Source organism: Heloderma suspectum, chromosome 1 (assembly GCF_057233095.1).
Source record: "Heloderma suspectum isolate Gila_16-S chromosome 1, 16-S_ref, whole genome shotgun sequence".
Lineage (NCBI taxonomy): Eukaryota > Metazoa > Chordata > Lepidosauria > Squamata > Helodermatidae > Heloderma > Heloderma suspectum.
This window is the reverse complement of record NC_139458.1, coordinates 429887453-429904941: the sequence shown is the minus strand read 5'-3', so window position 1 is coordinate 429904941 and position 17489 is coordinate 429887453. Positions and strand designations below refer to the sequence as shown.

The window sequence follows — 17489 nt, the reverse complement described above, 5'->3', positions numbered from 1 at the left end:
TTCCTGATGTTCAGCCAGAATCTGGCTTCCTGCAACTTGAGCCCATTCTTCCGTGTCCTCGATCATCCCAGACTGCAGAAGAGATCCTGGCCTTCCTCTCTGGGACAACCTTTCAAGGACTTGAAGAGCGCTATCGTATCGGCCCCCAGTCTTCTCTTCTCAAGGCTAAACATGACCATTTCTTTCAGTCTCTCCTCAGAGGGCTTTGTTTCCAGTCTCCTGATCAACTTTGTTGCCCTCCTCTGAACCCTCTTGTTTGACTGCATCCTTCTTAAAGTGTGGCGCCCAGAACTGGACACAGTACTCCAGATGAGGCCTAACCAGAGGTGAGTAGAGGGGAACTCTTCTGTATCAGCACACTATATCCAAGTTACTTTTCTCTTCTAATCCAGCCAGTGCAATGTCTGAAGGTGTGCAACAGAAACACGCACAAGGCAAACATGAATGCAGGCTCCACTCTGCTGATCTGCCTGACGTCAGTGTAAGGAGAACAGAGGAGCAGCCGCGACACACGTTTGACAGGCCAGCTTGGGGTGGCAGCTTTGGCATGGCACAGGACTCCCAAAGAACTCAAATAAACTAAATTGTGCAGCTTGTTAATTTCTGCCTAGCTCTTCACATGTATTTAACTGCACACATTCTTACAGTAGGTAGGGGATTTTGTAGTACAGCAGCGCTTAAGCCATATTTCCCCCAAACATGCAGTAGTTTCTTTGAAGTCTGACCATATTATTGCATTCTACCAATTGTCATGATGGCTGAACTTTTGGCAGCTGAGAAAGTGTACCTGCCATGTGGCAGTAGGCGGCCGGCAACCTAGTTTGAACTTAGTTTAGATAATGTAGCTAGAATGGGATATTAAACACAATGGGTTTTAAGACAGTATACTTCTAAGACAGGCAATTCAGATACTTGGTACTCTGTTCCACTTAAGTGTTAAAATGGTAAAACACATAGGCCCACAACTGGGAAAAGGTGTTTATATATTGTAACCAAGCCTTTACTCCCACAAATGAGTTCCACAAACTATGTAATAAGATAACTTTTATAGATAGAATTGTAAAATATCTGGAAATAATGAAGGCATGGGGGAAAATGTTTTTAATGCTCTCTGTAAGGTTCTCAGCATACTTTATTTCTTCCATTTCTTATTAAAATTGATCCAGTGTATCATTTACTGATAAACATTTTGGGATGCTCCAACTCAGGCTCAGTTTCCCAACATGTGAATAGAGTCACCATATCATAATATGGAAGAAAATGTACATTCTTGACAGTTTGGGTTTTGTTCTACAGAGTCCTGTGTTTCTGGACTTGTCGTCCTCTGCCTTCAGTTCTTTCTGCTTCTTCTGGCTTCTAGGATGATTCAGATGTTTCAGGGACATCTGAATGTTTCAGGGACTACTTGCTGAAGTTCTCTCTGGTGAGACATAACCTAGGAACCTAAAATATGTTATGTATAACTTGGTTTGCTCATAAAATTAATCTGGTATATTACATTTTAAAAGTATAGTTTCTTCAGACAATAATTAAAAATTTACTCAGTTCACTTTTTAAAGTTTTCAAATATAATGCTAATTTTAGGAGCAAACCAAGTTATACATAATATAAGTTCAGGAACATAAAGGCTGCTTCACATTCCTAAAGTAGCTTTCCTCAACCTGGTGCCCTACAGATGTTTTGGATTACAACGGCCAGCATTCCTGACCACTGGCCATCCTGCCTGAGGCTGATAGGAGCTAAAGACCAAATATCTGGAGGACACCAGGTTGGGGAAGGCTGTCCTAAAGCAACAAAGTGATTTTACATCTGTAAAAAGTGCTAAAAAAATAAGTATTGCTTATTTTTCCATTTTCCCCCAAATTTCCACACACACCCCCCCCAAAAAGGGGGGAAACTGCTTTTTCCCATAGCTTCAAAATTTCCAGAAATTTTACATCTCTAGCTACAACAGGTAAGGGCTGGACCTGGGGAACAAAGTCTAGGGCTCCACAGATTTGCAGGGGGAGGGGGGGAATGACCACTCAGAGAACAGCATGTACAAAAGCAAACTCAATTTTATTTCTGTAGTCATGATGATGCTATGATTTAAGTGTGTTTAAAGTGCAAAATTGCACAAGGTCAGAGTATATGGGCTGGCAAACAGTTTTGTTGTTGTTCCAGAGTATCAGGTATGGAGAAGCAGTTGCAAAGCAGTGGGGGGAAGAGGAGACAATGGTGGCGTGGGGAGGGTGAGATAAATGTTAGTTGTGTGCTTCCCAACTGAAGCAGTACACACAGCCATCTAAAGGGCCCCAATAAGACCATTAAATGCAGGGTCTAAAATTACCTATGAACTTGAGCACACTCCGGGAGAGAGCGGAGGACAGGAAGGCCTGGCATGCTATGGTCCATGGGGTCATGAAGAGTCGGAAATGGCTTAACGACTGAACAACAACAACTAAAATTACCTAGCTGTGCCACTGACAACAGGCTAACACAGTTACCCCCTAGAATCTGTACAGTCATGAGTTACTTGCAGTGCCATTAGGATAGTCATACAAGATGACAGTCAGCCTCCTTCACATTGCTGCTGTCAGTGAAGCATAGCACATGAGTATCATTTTGTGTGTCCCCAGCCTCTGATTTTCAGAAGCCTTGGTCCCTTTAGATTACATTTAGCTACTACTGCCATTAGCCTTTGCAGACCTATCCATATTTGACTAATACTTTAATAACTTTGTAATCTGCCAGATGATTGGGAGTTTTGAAGATATACATTAATAGAACCGCTATTTACAGGGAAAGCCTAGGTCCCTACATCAGGGGTAGACATTTAAGAGCGATAATGGCTTCTAGAAAACCTAACTGGAAACCTGCTTCTTGACCTCTGCATGAATCTCAGCGCCAGTTGCTAGGACCAGTTTTTTAGGTGACAGCAGCTACTGGAGTGGGATTTTAGCAACCCTGTCTCTACAAAGGATTGGATTCTTACACAACTTGGATCAGGAAGGGGCCAAGAAGCGCACATGGTAAATAGCAAAGCCCCATTGCCTGGCCACTGGATCCCAGAGTGCTTCCAGATGAGACTTTGATCCTGAAATCATCATGTCTCATTTGCGTAATTTTACAGGAATGTCCAGATAGTGTTGTCTTCCATTCGTAACCCTCCCATGTTTTCCCACCACTTCTTCCATCTTCTTTCTCGCTAGAAAAAAAAATCTCCTAAGGAGAAAAAGACGGAATAGGTACACAGTGGCTTTTGATTGGCATTTCTCTGTAACTATTAGACAGCATACAGACTTGTTTAAAGAAAAATCCCCTGCCTCTGCAGCATAATCGCCATTATGCAGATTCTGAGGCAACATGCATATACGACAAGCTCACTTGGCTTAGCCTAAAGAGTCGTTTCAAGGACTATTAAGCTTAGAAGCTGATAGTGCAAAATTTGATGTATTAAGTACTTACGTTTTGCCCACAGTTTAATTGCTCTGAGCGTCAGCCTGAAGTTCTCCTTGTTTGGTACTAAATGAAGTATTTCATCAGTGACTCTGCAACCTGCCGGCAAATGTTAAGCCTTCATGTTAAAACAAGGCAAAGGCATCAGGCTACCGAGAGGCAGCAAGATTGGTAACACAAAGGCAGACGAGGTATAGAATAAGCTTTTAATTTCACTTGAATAAGTCATCCTGCAAAACATGGCTTGAACTGACAGCCTAAAGTGGAAATACTAGACTTACCTGGCCCATACTAAAGGAACAGAAAAAAAACATTTTGGAATAATTTTTCTTTCTTCAGAGGCTATTCTAGATACTGGCATCTTAACTTTTGAGTTAAGAAGAGGAGCTGTAGCTCGGTGGTAGAGCACATGCTTTGTATGCAGAAGGTCCCAGGTTCAATCCCCGGTATTTCCAGGTAAGGTGAGGAAAGAATCCTGCCTGAAACCCCGGGGAGCCGCTGCCAGTCAGCGTCAACAATACTGGACTAGATGGGCTGACACAATGTAAGGCAGCCTCCTATGAGTCAGAATCAGGAAGACTCAGAAGGAACCATTTTTCCAAAATGTGTTGGGCTCAAATAAGATATAGGCACCCTTTCAGAATTATTTCTCTTTTTATTGCTTAATTTGCCTTCCCTGCTATGGCAGAAATTCAAAGAACCACACTGCTATTTCTCCTTGCCAAGGGAACCATGAACTCAAGCTTCTGCATGGCAACCTGCTTTTGAAATTGCAGACATCCCTAAAGCAGTTTGATACATTGTTCGACTTTTGAGCAGGGTGACCTCAGGTGTGAAGCTGAGTGATCACGGGCTGGTAAATCTCTGTGCCCAACCAACTTCACAGTGAGGATAAAATTGTGGGGAGAGGTGGGGACACTATGTGCTCAGTCCTAAACAACTTGGAGGAAAAAGCAGAATAAAAAAATATTATGGCACATGGACCTGCTATTCAAAGTCAAAAATCCCCTATCTAGTACACTTAACACTCCTCTTTGGATCCTGGCCAGGGAATTTACTCTTCAGACACTAATATAAGGAAGCCAACAGCTCAGCTGAGTCCAGCAATTTTTGGCTCCTCTCTTTGAACTGGTTTCCATACCAGCTGGTCATGATAAGATGACCAAGAACTTACAGTTGCATTACAGCTGGTTGTTACAAGAATCGTGTAACATTAAGAACTGGTGCCCAAGTTTGCTTATTTTCCCTTCCCCTCCCCATACTTTTTCCTTCTGTGCTGTGTCTTTAGATTGTAAGCCTGAAAGAAGGGGCTGTCTTGTTTTTATTGATCAGTAAGTTCCAGGTGCCTTTCCAGGTGAAGGGTGGAGAATAAGTGCTTTAAATAAAGTATTTTGCCATCCTATTAATACTAAATATGTTTTAAGAACTAAGAACTGTAGGAATGATTTTTAGTTTTTCCAATATTAATGTTTGAGGTTGAAAAATATGCCCAGTGGCCTCATGGGCATCTCCTGTATGTTGAATTTGGCTCATGAGTTGAACTGGCTTTCACTTATCTCCCAGCCCTTGTCTGCACTATTGAATAATCCTTTTTTACAGGATTCTAGTCGCTTGAAAAATGCTACATTGATGCAAGCTAGCATTTACACCACTATATCAGATTACCTAGCATAGTGTAGAATATGGGTGCTTTCAGACAGAAGGTACTCTGGACTACCAAAAGACATCAAGAACTATTCCATCTTTTCCTCCTTAGCAGACTTTTTTTGCGGAAAGGAAGCAGTGGTGGGAAAACGGGAGGGTTACAAGATGAAGACAACGCATACACTTCCGTGAATGAGGCAGGGCGACTGCAGGATAAGAGCCTCGTCTAGAAGCACCCTAAGTTTTAGAAGCCAGAGATTCATGCAACCATAAGAGACCATGTGCTTTAACCATTAACCACTGTGTATTATCTAGTAGTGCACATCTAATCTCCAAGAACACGTGCAAGAATGTTCAGCGGGGATTCCCAGGCTTTTGGAAAGATAAGAGGTTACCATTTAAGCTCCGAATACATCTTATATCGAGGCTTCTCAGATGTGAGTCATCCCGAAGATCCAGGTTGTCAGAAATGGTTGTCAGTGTCAGCCTTGCAAACACAAGATCAATCTAAAGAGGTAAGAAATTAAAATAGTGTCTTGACAGTGACCCTTGTTAACAGCTAGCCAATCATCAGGTATGCTGGCTTGGCCTATGTAATCTGCTCTAAGGTGAAAGAAATGCCTTCACGATGTTCCACAGACTTCTTCTGCACCTTTCAGTGCCATATAAAAGGCTACACCGTTTGAAACACACCACTACTACTAACTGTGGCTGTTGATGTTCACCACACCAGGTATGGGCAGACTTCAGGCTTACAGGATTCACTTCTCTTTTCACTAGAACCCCAAGAGTCACTAACTGGAGCCACATGCAAAATGGTGACACAGAAGGTGGAGCGAACTGCGCCTCATGAGCCACGTACAAGCACAAACTTGATGTCTGAGTTACTATAGATGAATCATCCAAATGTCCTAATTTAGAAGACAAAAGGCCTTTTGTGGTTATCTTTAAACGGGAAGTCAGAAAGCCCTGCTACTCTACTGCAAATCAGCCAGAGAACTACCAGTAGATCTGGACTAGGGATGGATGTATCCATCTATTTCTATTCCTAGTCTATCACTTTTGCAAACATTTACTCACATCCTATTCTATACCATTTCTGTGATTTAAGAAAAAAAAATCTGTACCACAATTTGTATTAGGCATGTATTTCTAGATGCCCTATGTCGGAACATTTGGGAAATGCAAAAGCTAATGGACGGGTTAAGTTCCAATCAGCACATTAATCTGGGATGCGTGGATCAAGTCAGTTCATATGATAATTCACGAAGATCAATCCCTCAGGCTTCCCTAAACTCAACCTACTTTTTGCTCACTCCTACTCTGCAATCTGGATATCTATCCCACCCAGCTGTGCCAGCATAGCACTCCAAATTGGGCCACAGGACAAAGTGTTAACATTTCAGATAATATGGCAGTGGATCCAGCACTCTAATTTAAAAGCACGGAATTCTTCTACACTAGGTCACAGTCAATTTGTTCAATGTTACGATTAACCACTGGTCTTCCCAGCCCAGGGAAAGTAGCATCTGGCTCTAAAGTGGTGGGCAAGTGGTTGCACCTAATTTCGATGGCAACACAACTTTTCCATAGCCTGGAATGAGCACCACTTCTATTTGGCGATTGTGAGAGGGGCATGAGAGCACCTTGCAATGCTACTGTGGCTGCATGCACTGCCCCAATATAGCTGGAATGCTTCTTCTCACGAAGGGAAACACTTACAGTCTACAGAGGAGGACTAAGACAGATGGCACCAGAACAAATCGGTTTAGAAACCATTGGTAGAAGACACGTGTTAGTTTGGCCAAAGGATAGCATAAAGAAGCCCACTGTTCTAAATGCACGTTGACACTCAAGCAAAGCTCTTGCCATGACCAGGGTGTCCCCCTTCTGCACTGCCAAGCTGTTCTGGCCAAATTCACACAGCTCTGCTCTTGTACGTTTCCTCAATATACAAGGAAAGTGCCGGCAGAAATGCAGCTCACATCTGCCAACAATTGCAAGTTACCGGTTTTATTCCTGCATGAACATTTGTAAGTAAATGCTTCAATGTAAGGGCGAAACTGCATCAGACATGAAACGCGCAATTTCATTTAGCACGTCTTATTATTTTTAGAAAGAACAGCCACCGGGGTGGGGGAGGTGTTCAGCTTTAGAACCGCATTACACAGGAAGGAGAAATTTAATCCTTCCCCCATGTTGTGGTTCAGACAAAAAAAATCAAAAATCACCCCAACTGCTATTCCCCTGAGAAGAGAACTTGCCACTGGTCCCCCTCCCCTGCCATCAATTGCCATGAGAGAGAGCGAGAGAGAGAGAGAGCGAGAGAGAGAGAGGGATGAAATGCAACAATTGCCATATGCTATCCTTTGGCCACATATATATATGACATGAAATGCAACCACACAGTTCATATATAGTCTAGTTTGGCCTCAATACCACCTCAAGCACAAACTCACACTACACAGAAAAAGAAAATGGAAGAACAGATATATTTACCTCAATATCATCAAATTCAAACTTGATTACTGGTACATACGCATCTTCTACTGCCTGGAAGATTGAGAGAATTTTTTCCCCCTTCATCTGATTGCTTTCAGAATGTACATATGTAACATTATGATCTAGGATGTGGCTATTTCCTCATGAAGAAATTCAGGGCTCAGATGTCGCTATTTCTCCAAGAAAGCAATCTTTATACATGCCAGTATAACCCAAGGCTTAACTTCTATTCATGTTTAAACTTAAAACGATTTTATTCATGATAAACAGACCTCCCAAAAGACCAGAAATAAATTGGTGGAACCATTTTACATTGCTGGATATCTTCCAGATCAGGGGTGGAGAACCTTTTGCAGCCCAAGGGGTGAAGTGGCTCCAGGAAAGAACATTAGGGGGCACGTGCCAGTAGTAGGAGGGGGCACCCCACCACTGGCATGAAGCTCCTGACATGTTGATTTCCCATACCCCATTTAAATGCTCATAGACCACAGCATAACATGTACACCCTCCTGAAAATGCCCCCCCCCCTGAAATTAGTCTTTTAAAAAGCCTGCAATGGCACCAGCTGCTGTTCAGAGGTTGCTGATCAGAGATTTCAGTCTGCCTAAGCAGGAGCAGGGCCTGGGGGGGATGCTGACAGGCTGGATGGGGACCACCCATGTATCTGCTCCATGGGCTGGAGGTTCCCCATCCCTCCTCCAGATGCTTGGTAGAATGATCTACACACCAAAACCAGTTTAGAGCTCAGATCAGGCTGCCATCTTGGCACACCAGCACACTCCCGGCTCAAAGTGGCATTGGAGAGAGCTCATTGTAGCCACGGTGGTTATGTTCTGTTAGACCTAGATCAGCCTTCTCCCAACCTGGTGCCCTCCAGATGTTTTGGACCTCCACTGCCATCAGCCTCAGCCAGCATGGCAAATGTCCAAGAATGTTGGGAGTTGTAGTCCAAAACATCTGGAGGGCAACAGGTTGGGAGAAGGCTGCCCTAGATGCTGCCACAAGCATGTACAGCACCATCCAGTACAGTTGGGAACCATGGGAAATGTACTTTCTATGGCTCCCAGCATCTATAGATACTGCTGCAAGAATTGCAGCCGCCAATGTAGATTTGAGGAACCATGGAATTGCCATGACTCCCAGGAGCTACAGAGGCGATAACACAGCATTCCCCAACCTGGTGCCCTCTAGATGCATCTGCCTACAAGCCCCATTATCCCCAGCCAACATGACCATGCTAGCTGGGGATGATGGGGGTTGTAGTCCAACACACCTGAGGGCACTAATTTGAGGAAGGCTGCTGTAACGTATGTTCATGCCAGCAACCATAGATGCTGAGAGGTAAACCCCAGTACCCAGCATGGATCCTCTCTACTAAACTAGCAGGTTAGAGAAAGGGAACATAATATAAAAAGAGCTGTACTGGATCAGACCAAGGGTCCATGTAGTCCAGCATTTCATTCACACACTGGCCAACCAGATGCCCATAGGAAACCCACAAGCAGGAAATTAGTGCAACAGCACCCTCCCACCCATGTCCCCCAGCAACTGGTGTACAAATGGCATACTGCCTCCGATACTGGAGGTTGCAGATATTGCAGGACTAGTAGTCGTTGATAGCCTGATCCTCCATGAATCCGTCCAATCCCCTTTCAAAAAAGATCCAAACTGGTGGCCATCATTACATCTTGTGGAAGAGAATTCCATAGTTTAACTATGTGCTGTGTGAAGAGGTCCTTCCTTTTAGCTGCCCTGAACCTCCCACCAATCAGCTGCTTGCGATGACCCTAGGTCCTAGTATTATAAGGGAGAAAAATGTTTCCCTATCCACTTTACCTACACCAGGCATAACTTTGTACGCTTCTATCATCTCTCCTTTGCCTCTTTTCTACGCTAAACAGACCCAGATGTTGTAATCTCTCCCCAGAGGGGAGTTGCTCCAGCCCCTTGATCATTTTAGTTGCCTTTTTCTGTACCTTTTCCAACTCTACAATGTTCTTTTTTAGGTGTGGTGACCAGAACTCTTACACAGTATTCCAAGTGTGGTCGCACCACAGATTTGTGGAAGGGAGGTGTGATACTGGAAGTGATACTGGAAGTGATATTCTCAGTTCTTTTTCTAATTATACCTAATTTGCCTTTTTCACACTGGGTTGACATTTTCATCAAGCTGTCCACCACAACCCCAAGATCTTTCTTGGTCAGTCACCGCTAGCTCAGATCCCATCAGCTTATTCTTGAAGATGGGATTTTTTGCCCCAACATACATCACTTTATGCTTGCTTACATGAACTGCACTTGCCATTTTGATGCCCATTCTCCCAGTTTGATCCTTTGGAGAATAGGGAGTACTTGCATCAAGGGTGGGGGAACAGATCTGATTAAGATTGGGCCTGGGCTCTAGAGCACAATCAGAGGAGGGTGGACTCCAGGAATCTAGTATCCAGAACTCATCATTTCAAACCCCATGTCCATCAAATTTAATTGCTCTATCTTTCTTCATATTACTAATAGTTGCAAGTGGTAGTTCTGTGGCTTTGCCAGTAGTCAGCTAATGTATTCATGCATTGACTCCCCATGAAGATAGCTTTTTAAAAAATGGAACTACATTAGTACACAATGACCTGAAATAGCAAATTTGCTCTTGTTAAATGAAAATGGAGATCAACAGCACCAACAACCTCCCAGAAGTCAACCTTTGGATAACCAGTGATGCTATTCTCTCATGTATCCTGTATCCCAGTGCCCTAAGATATATGCGAAGTTGCTTTATACCAGTTTACTCTCTTGGCCCATCTAGCCCGGAACAGTCCACTTTGACTGGCTCTTTGAAATCCTTTAACTAGAAACACCATGGACCACCAAACATTCAATAGAAGTGCTCAACAACTGAGCAATGCTTTTCCCCTCAGTTACCCATTATACTTCTGTCCTAGGGAACTTTTCGCTCAAGATGTAGTGCAACCTTCCAGATATGTTGGATTACAGTTCGCAGAATTCGTCAGCCAGTCTAGCTGGGGAGATTATGACAGTTGCATTCCAACATACCTGGGGAATGCCGGGTTAAAGAAGGCTGATGGAATAGATGGCAAAACATGAAGAATGGAAGCTCGCGCTGCACCATCTGCTGTTATTTCCAGTTCTTGGAAACTGGGGAAAGCAGCCAAGATCACAGAGGCCCCATTTGTACCATCACTGTGGCTTAAACAAGCCATAGTAGCTTGTTTAAGCTCTGGCGTGTGCTGAGCGCCACTTACCTAATTATCCACCCGGATGTGGCTTGTCGTATTATCGGAACCCAAGCAGCGTGGCTTGTTGGAGGGGGAAACAATCCTTAAATAACACAACAGGCCATGAGTTATTTGAGGGTTGATCATGCAAACCAGGTCAAAGTGTTGCATTAAGCTAGATGGACCAATATACCAGTTCAATTTCTACATTTCATATCACCCAATATCACTTCAAATACAGTGCTTTCCAACGGAGAGCTCACACACTGAGCTGCCAATGAGTAAATAGGAGCCACATACACACATGAGCAGGTCCAAGCAAGGCAAGAGGCTTACTCTTAAATTTCTGATGCCATCTTGGAGCTTTAGTTTTTCAAAGAATGACTGGAAGAAGTCTGATCTTTCCACATGTCTAGGGGCAACACAGAGAGCATCAATGTCAGCACCTACGAAAAAAGAAAGAAAAAAGGGCCATACAATAAACAGCTATTAGCAGCCAAAGATTAGCCATTTCATGAGTCAAGAACGGTTACGAGAGCGATACCTTTTGTATGGACTCCAAGCCGATAGGAACCAAACGTGAATATTTTGCCACCAGAACTTGATGATACTGAAGATGGGATGTTCTGAAGTAAATTTGAAAAACATCGTTCAACTTGAAAATGTAAGCCAACATGCGTTTCCAGAGAAGACAGTTGTTGTCTCAGATATGCCTGAATGTTGAACATGCAGGTACAACAGAACTTCCACAATTCTAAGGTCTGTACAGAGTGTTGCACAAGATCCAAGCTCCTGTGCTGCATGAGCATTAGTATTTCTACTGCTGCTAGGATTTGAGGCTCCCGGCTAGGACCAACCACCCTTTGACTGTCCTATACAATAGCCATGGTACTTTGAATTTGCTTATTTCTCCTTCCCTCCCTGTGCTTTTACCCTTTTGTAGCCGGCCTATTAAATTGTAACTCATTTTATCCTCTACTGTGAACCACCTTGAGCGCCTCAGCAGACAGGAAATATAAAACATGCGTCCTCTAGAAAGGAAATCTCTTTTGGGAAAAGGTAGTTATCATCAGACTTTTGACCCAACCAATGAGTGTGAATTTAAGAGCAGCTACAAAAGCCAAAGCCATTTCGTTCCAAGCAGCATCAGTGCTAGACTCTGAACCAACTTCCAGTTGTGTGCAGTTATAGAACTCATTTAAGCTCATTGCCTAGAATTGTTCATGCCACAATCGGTCAAGTGCCACTATTGCTGCTGGCCATGAGGTTCTGAAAACCATTCCAGTCGCCTATGAAATTTGGGGGTCGGGGAGAAAGAGGGGCAGGCAGGGAAGGGTTCTATGAACACAGCACTTGTGTATCCCAATCTGCTACAATTCAGGAAACCCGATTCATGACAACAGTCGATCGCCCACCCATTAAAGAACAGTTAGAAACCCACAGCCAGAACTAGAGAATTCTAGCTATGAAAGGCAAGATAAGTAGACAGATTTAAGAAGGAGGGCTTTGACAAACTCTTACCTTATTTTCTCCAACTTCTGCAATCCACTCTTTGACCAAGGTGCTTAGCTTACTGAGAACTATTATCCTGTAATAGGGAAATTTTTTTAACACAAGACTTAGGCGAACCACAGCTAAAAATATGAGTTGTGGTGGATTCAAGCTGTTGATTCCATGGTAATTCCACTGATTTGAACATCACTATCACAACCTTAGCAATTAGAAGTTTGTTTTGACTGAGCTGTAGTACACATGTTCACTCTTACCTGCAATTCAGCTCTTCCTCATCTTCAAATACACCAAAAGGCTTCATGGCTTCAATCAGCTTCTGTGTGTAGATGTAATCTATTTCCCTTGGAGGTGCCAAGCTAATTGGAGAAGTGATCCCGTAGTGCCTTTGCGGCTGGTTCTCCAAATAATGTCTATACAGGAAAGTCACATTAAACATGGGCAAGGAGATTTTGTTTCTCCCCTCCCTAGCTACATATCAAGAAAGCCACTTACCAGCCTTAAAATCCACATTTATTAAAATAGAAGCTATTAGTGGGGCTAGCTTTATATCTGAAGTACCATTCTATGGGAAAAGCGACTTTATGAAGTACTTTTCTATTGTAATAAACACTAGGATTTTTAGTAATACCAATTCAGGCTTCTATAGTTCCAGAGCAGTTTCTTATAGGGAAATACGAAGCATCGTTTCACCAATGTAAGCTACTAGTTGAAATTTTAGAAGTGCCTCTCTTTTTAACAGTATTCCAGGAATCAGACTTCAGTGTATGGACATATATTTAAAGATCCATTTGTGCATCCCTCTACCAAATGAGAAATCATCTCCAAGCGTAATGTTGATATTCTTTTTTACCCCACCCACAACTCCTATCCATACCCTTCCCTCTGTTTTTGTGTGCAATTGTTATTGGTGTAGCCTGATAAGAATTGTGTTGTAACTAAAAACCAAAAATGATTTAATAAAAAGTACAAATAAAAACAACATTCCAGGACTGCAGAGAAATTCAGAATGTAGCAGAAAAAGAAAAAAGTGGCATATGATTGATGGAAACCTCCAACTCTGGCTTGCTGGGGGGAAAACAAGCCAGAGTTCCAGGTTCAGATGTCATACTAAACCCAGGGACATTCTAAACAACCCTGAGATGGAGTGTGCCTTGGTTGTTTAGCTGCCTCGCTGGCAGGAAGGAACAAGTGGGAGCAATCGAGCCTTATGAGGTAACCCTGTTTGTTTTTTTTAAAAAAACAACCCCATGTTACTGTTGCATGCAAATTGGGCTGATGCTTCTGACACATGCTCAGCTCAGGAATTTGTTTTCAGTACCATAAGAGAGCTCACAATCCATTCAAACAAAATTCTATTCCTAGCTTTCCCTCAAGCCATCTTAATTTCAGAGTGGCCCAACTTTTCTAACCAAGTCTTTAACTTGTTGCTAAACAATAAGGTGTCAGAAACTCTTGCTGATCTACCGTAAACGCAATAAAATAAATAGCTTTTAGTTCTATGTTGTCTGTGTATATTGTCTGTGTGCTTTTATGTAAATGGCTTTTAAACTTTTAATATTCTATTTAATGTGTTAACTTCTACAAATCGCCCAGAGAGCTTTGGCTATGGGGAGGTATAGAAATATAATAAAATAATAATAATAATAGTAAATCACCCAAAAATCTAGAATACACACCAAGACCAGGGCAGATTGCAGAAATATTTTGATTTATGGAAACAGGAACATAGGTAGCTGTTGCAAGAGATCAGACTATTTGTTCATTTAACTCAGTATTGGCAATGCTGACTAGCAGTAGCTCTCAAGCAGAGAAGGGTCTTCCCCATCATCTCCCACCCAAACCTTTTTAAACAATGCCAAGGATTGAACCTGAGAACTTCTGCATGCAAAGCAGGTGCTAATTTACCCTTAAGCTATAGTTGCTCTCAAGTAGGATGCTTGTCAAGACAGGAAGCTGAAAGCAAGACTGACACAGAGAGCAGCAGAAAATAGCACAAGCAGGTTCCAGAATGAATTCCCAGAGTCCCTTTTCAGAAAGGGATGTGCACGCAAAAACAGAAGGGGTTAAGGTACATGGAGACAGCGCAACTATTTTTCATGGGAGCTCATCCCACCCTCATATATATATACATACACATACATACATACACATATACCCCCCCCACTTATTTGTAATGGGGAAGACTTTAGAGGGGAAACAGATGTGTAATCTCTCCCCTTTGGTGCTATTTCTCTTTCCCATTATTAACAGCTTCCTCCTGGCCTGCCCTCCAAAGACCCACATGTAAGTAGGTTATTCCAACATTAACATGGAATGGAGTGAACTCGGGGTTACAACATAAGAAGAGCCATGATGGAGAGCCATGAAGAATCAGACCAAAGACCTGTCCAATCCACGATTTTGTTCCCTAAATGGCAAACCAGATGTCCTTCTTGTGGGTTTCCCATGGACATGAGTACAACAGCACCCTTCCATTCATGTCCCCCAGCATCTGGTATTCAGAAGTATACTGGCTCCAAAGTAAGAAAGTGGTAGCCATGTTAGTTTGTTGCAGCAAACACACCAAAGAGTCTTGTGGCACCTTAAATACTAACAAATTTATTTTGGCACAAGCTTTTGTGAACACTGTCCACTTCATGAGGTTATGCCAAAATAAGTGTCTTAGTTCTTTAGGGTGCCTCTTTGTTTTTGCTTTAGGGCGGTTTTTTAAAAAGTAAATGACTGGGGGAAGGGGGTACATAGGGTGCTTCGAGATGGATGCTCCTAGCATGACCAGTCAAAACATATTGTGCAACTATTCTATCTTTCCTTCCTTAATGGATTTTTTGCGGTAAGAAAAACAGATGGAAGAAATGGTGAGAAAACATAAGGGTTACATTTGAAAATTTTGGCTAGAAACATCTCTCTCCCCACCCACAAATTCCATGAACGAGGCAGAGCGATTGCTCAATAAAAGGTTCATCTGGATGGACCCACAGTCACCATCTATTGCAGAGTGCAAACATAGCGACACAACCCCAAGCTACCCGCATGAAACACAGGGACGGGTGCAGACAAGTAAACTCCACCATTGCTCCCTCTCCCACCCCCAAAATACCGACCCCCCAGAGAGAACTAGTGCAACTACTTCTCTCCAGTTAACACAGCACTGGGAATATCCAAACTCTATCCAAAACCCACAGCCGTGCAGCACTGTAAAGACTAACACATTTATTATGGCATAAGCTTTTGCAGACTAGAATCCACGTCATCAGGCACATAAAGTGTTACCAACATTTGCCAGGTGTGTGTACCTGCTTGTGTTTGTATGTGCATAAGTATACACACACACACTCATAAAGGTGCAGAGTAAAATAAGTGTGAGCAGGGAGGTCAGAGGAAAATGAAATGCAAAGTACATTTTTTCCCTTCACATCCATGTGCGCGCACACACAGAGACATATATACACATACGCGTGTGCGCACGCGTGCATACATGTATATACACGTGCACACGCACACCTGCAAACTGAAGATCACACTTCACACATCTGACGAACAGGACTTTGGTCCCCAAGAGCTTGCACCCCCCTTCCCCACCGAGTGCTGTCCAGATGTGTTGGACTACACATGGCCATACTGGCTAGGAATTGTGTAGTCCAACACATCTGGTCAGCACCCGGCTGGGGAAGGCCGGTTATGCCATAACAAACGAGATGAAGTCTTTAAGGGCACAATCCCATGCGCGTTTAGACCGCACACCCCGAAACACCCTGCAACCCCCAGCTGGCTGGGGCACGCTGGGAATAGCGGCCCTTTCTTCCTGCCTAAATATGCACAGGATTGCAAGGTAAGGCGCCACAAGGCTCTTTGCTGCTCTGCCTGCAAGACGGTCATTCAGCCCCCAGACGGCTAAAGCCAGCTCGCGGCTCCCCCCACAAAGCCCAAGGGAATTTTGGGCAGCGAAGGAGGAAGGGAAGAGTGGGAGGGGGGAGGAGCAGCCCCTCTTCCTCTCCCCCGCCCCAATGCCCCACTCCCCAACCTGAGCTGCGGGGGCCAGCCTCTCTCCCCGCGCCTTACCCGCACGTCTCCTTCATGGCCAGCGCCAGCATGAGCTCTGCGCGCACCGACCGCCTCCAACGCGCTCGCACGACCTGCAGTCAAGCCCCGCCTCTTCCCACCACCTCCTATATAGGCGGCGGCGCCCCCTGCAGACGCAGCGTGGCAGACCAGCGTCTCGCTCGTTCAAGCGCTCCCGCCCCACCACCATCATCCTGACTGGGCTCGTCGTGGTGGGCGGGCGTTGTTATGCGGGGGCGGGGGCCGCTCTTCCCAGCAGCCTCTGCGCGGGGAGGTAGGCGTGCGACCTCGCAGAGACATTTGTAACGGCGTTTCCCGCCTTTTTGCCTCAGGGGGCGGGGGCGCTTGTTTTATCTGAAGAGCACGAGAGGAGGAAGGTGATATTTTGTTTTATGTGAAGTACACGAAACTAACATGATTTTTTATGTGGAGTACATGAAATGAGGAAGATGATATTTTGTTTTATGTGAAGTACACGAAACTAACATGATTTTTTATGTGGAGTACATGAAATGAGGAAGATGATATTTTGTTTTATGTGAAGTACACGAAACTAACATGATTTTTTATGTGGAGTACATGAAATGAGGAAGATGATATTTTGTTTTATGTGAAGTACACGAAACTAACATGATGTGAAGTACATGAAATGAGGAAGATATTTTGTTTTATGTGAAGTACACGAAACTAACATGATTTTTTATGTGAAGTACATGAAATTAGGGAGATATTTTGTTTTATGTGAAGTACACGAAACTAACATGATTTTTTATGTGAAGTACATGAAATGAGGAAGATATTTTGTTTTATGTGAAGTACACGAAACTAACATGATTTTTTATGTGAAGTACATGAAATTAGGAAGATGATATTTTGTTTTATGTGAAGTACACGAAACTAACATGATTTTTTATGTGAAGTACATGAAATTAGGGAGATATTTTGTTTTATGTGAAGTACACGAAATTAACATGATTTTTTTATGTGAAGTACATGAAATTAGGAAGATGATATTTGGTTTTATGTGAAGTACACGAAACTAACATGATTTTTTATGTGGAGTACATGAAATGAGGAAGATGATATTTGGTTTTATGTGAAGTA

General features: G+C 43.3%; 1 protein-coding gene across 6 annotated transcripts in view; it reads right to left on the bottom strand.

The window, feature by feature from the left end:
• PAPOLG (poly(A) polymerase gamma) overlaps positions 1-16467 on the bottom strand; it is a 34403-nt gene extending 17936 nt beyond the window's left edge. For 4 of the 6 annotated variants that reach the window (XM_084829303.1, XM_084829305.1, XM_084829304.1 and 1 more), the window contains exons 1-8: positions 16386-16467; positions 12581-12736; positions 12336-12402; positions 11359-11440; positions 11151-11260; positions 7582-7635; positions 5478-5589; positions 3448-3537 (exon numbers count right to left, since the gene is read on the bottom strand). In XM_084829303.1, coding sequence (XP_084685429.1) covers positions 3448-3537; positions 5478-5589; positions 7582-7635; positions 11151-11260; positions 11359-11440; positions 12336-12402; positions 12581-12736; positions 16386-16417 — 703 coding nt within the window. In that variant the 5' untranslated portion in view covers positions 16418-16467. The remainder of the gene's footprint in view (positions 1-3447; positions 3538-5477; positions 5590-7581; positions 7636-11150; positions 11261-11358; positions 11441-12335; positions 12403-12580; positions 12737-16385) is intronic. The other 2 variants (XM_084829307.1, XM_084829308.1) reach the window with 1 other exon arrangement.
• Positions 16468-17489: the final 1022 nt, after the last annotated feature.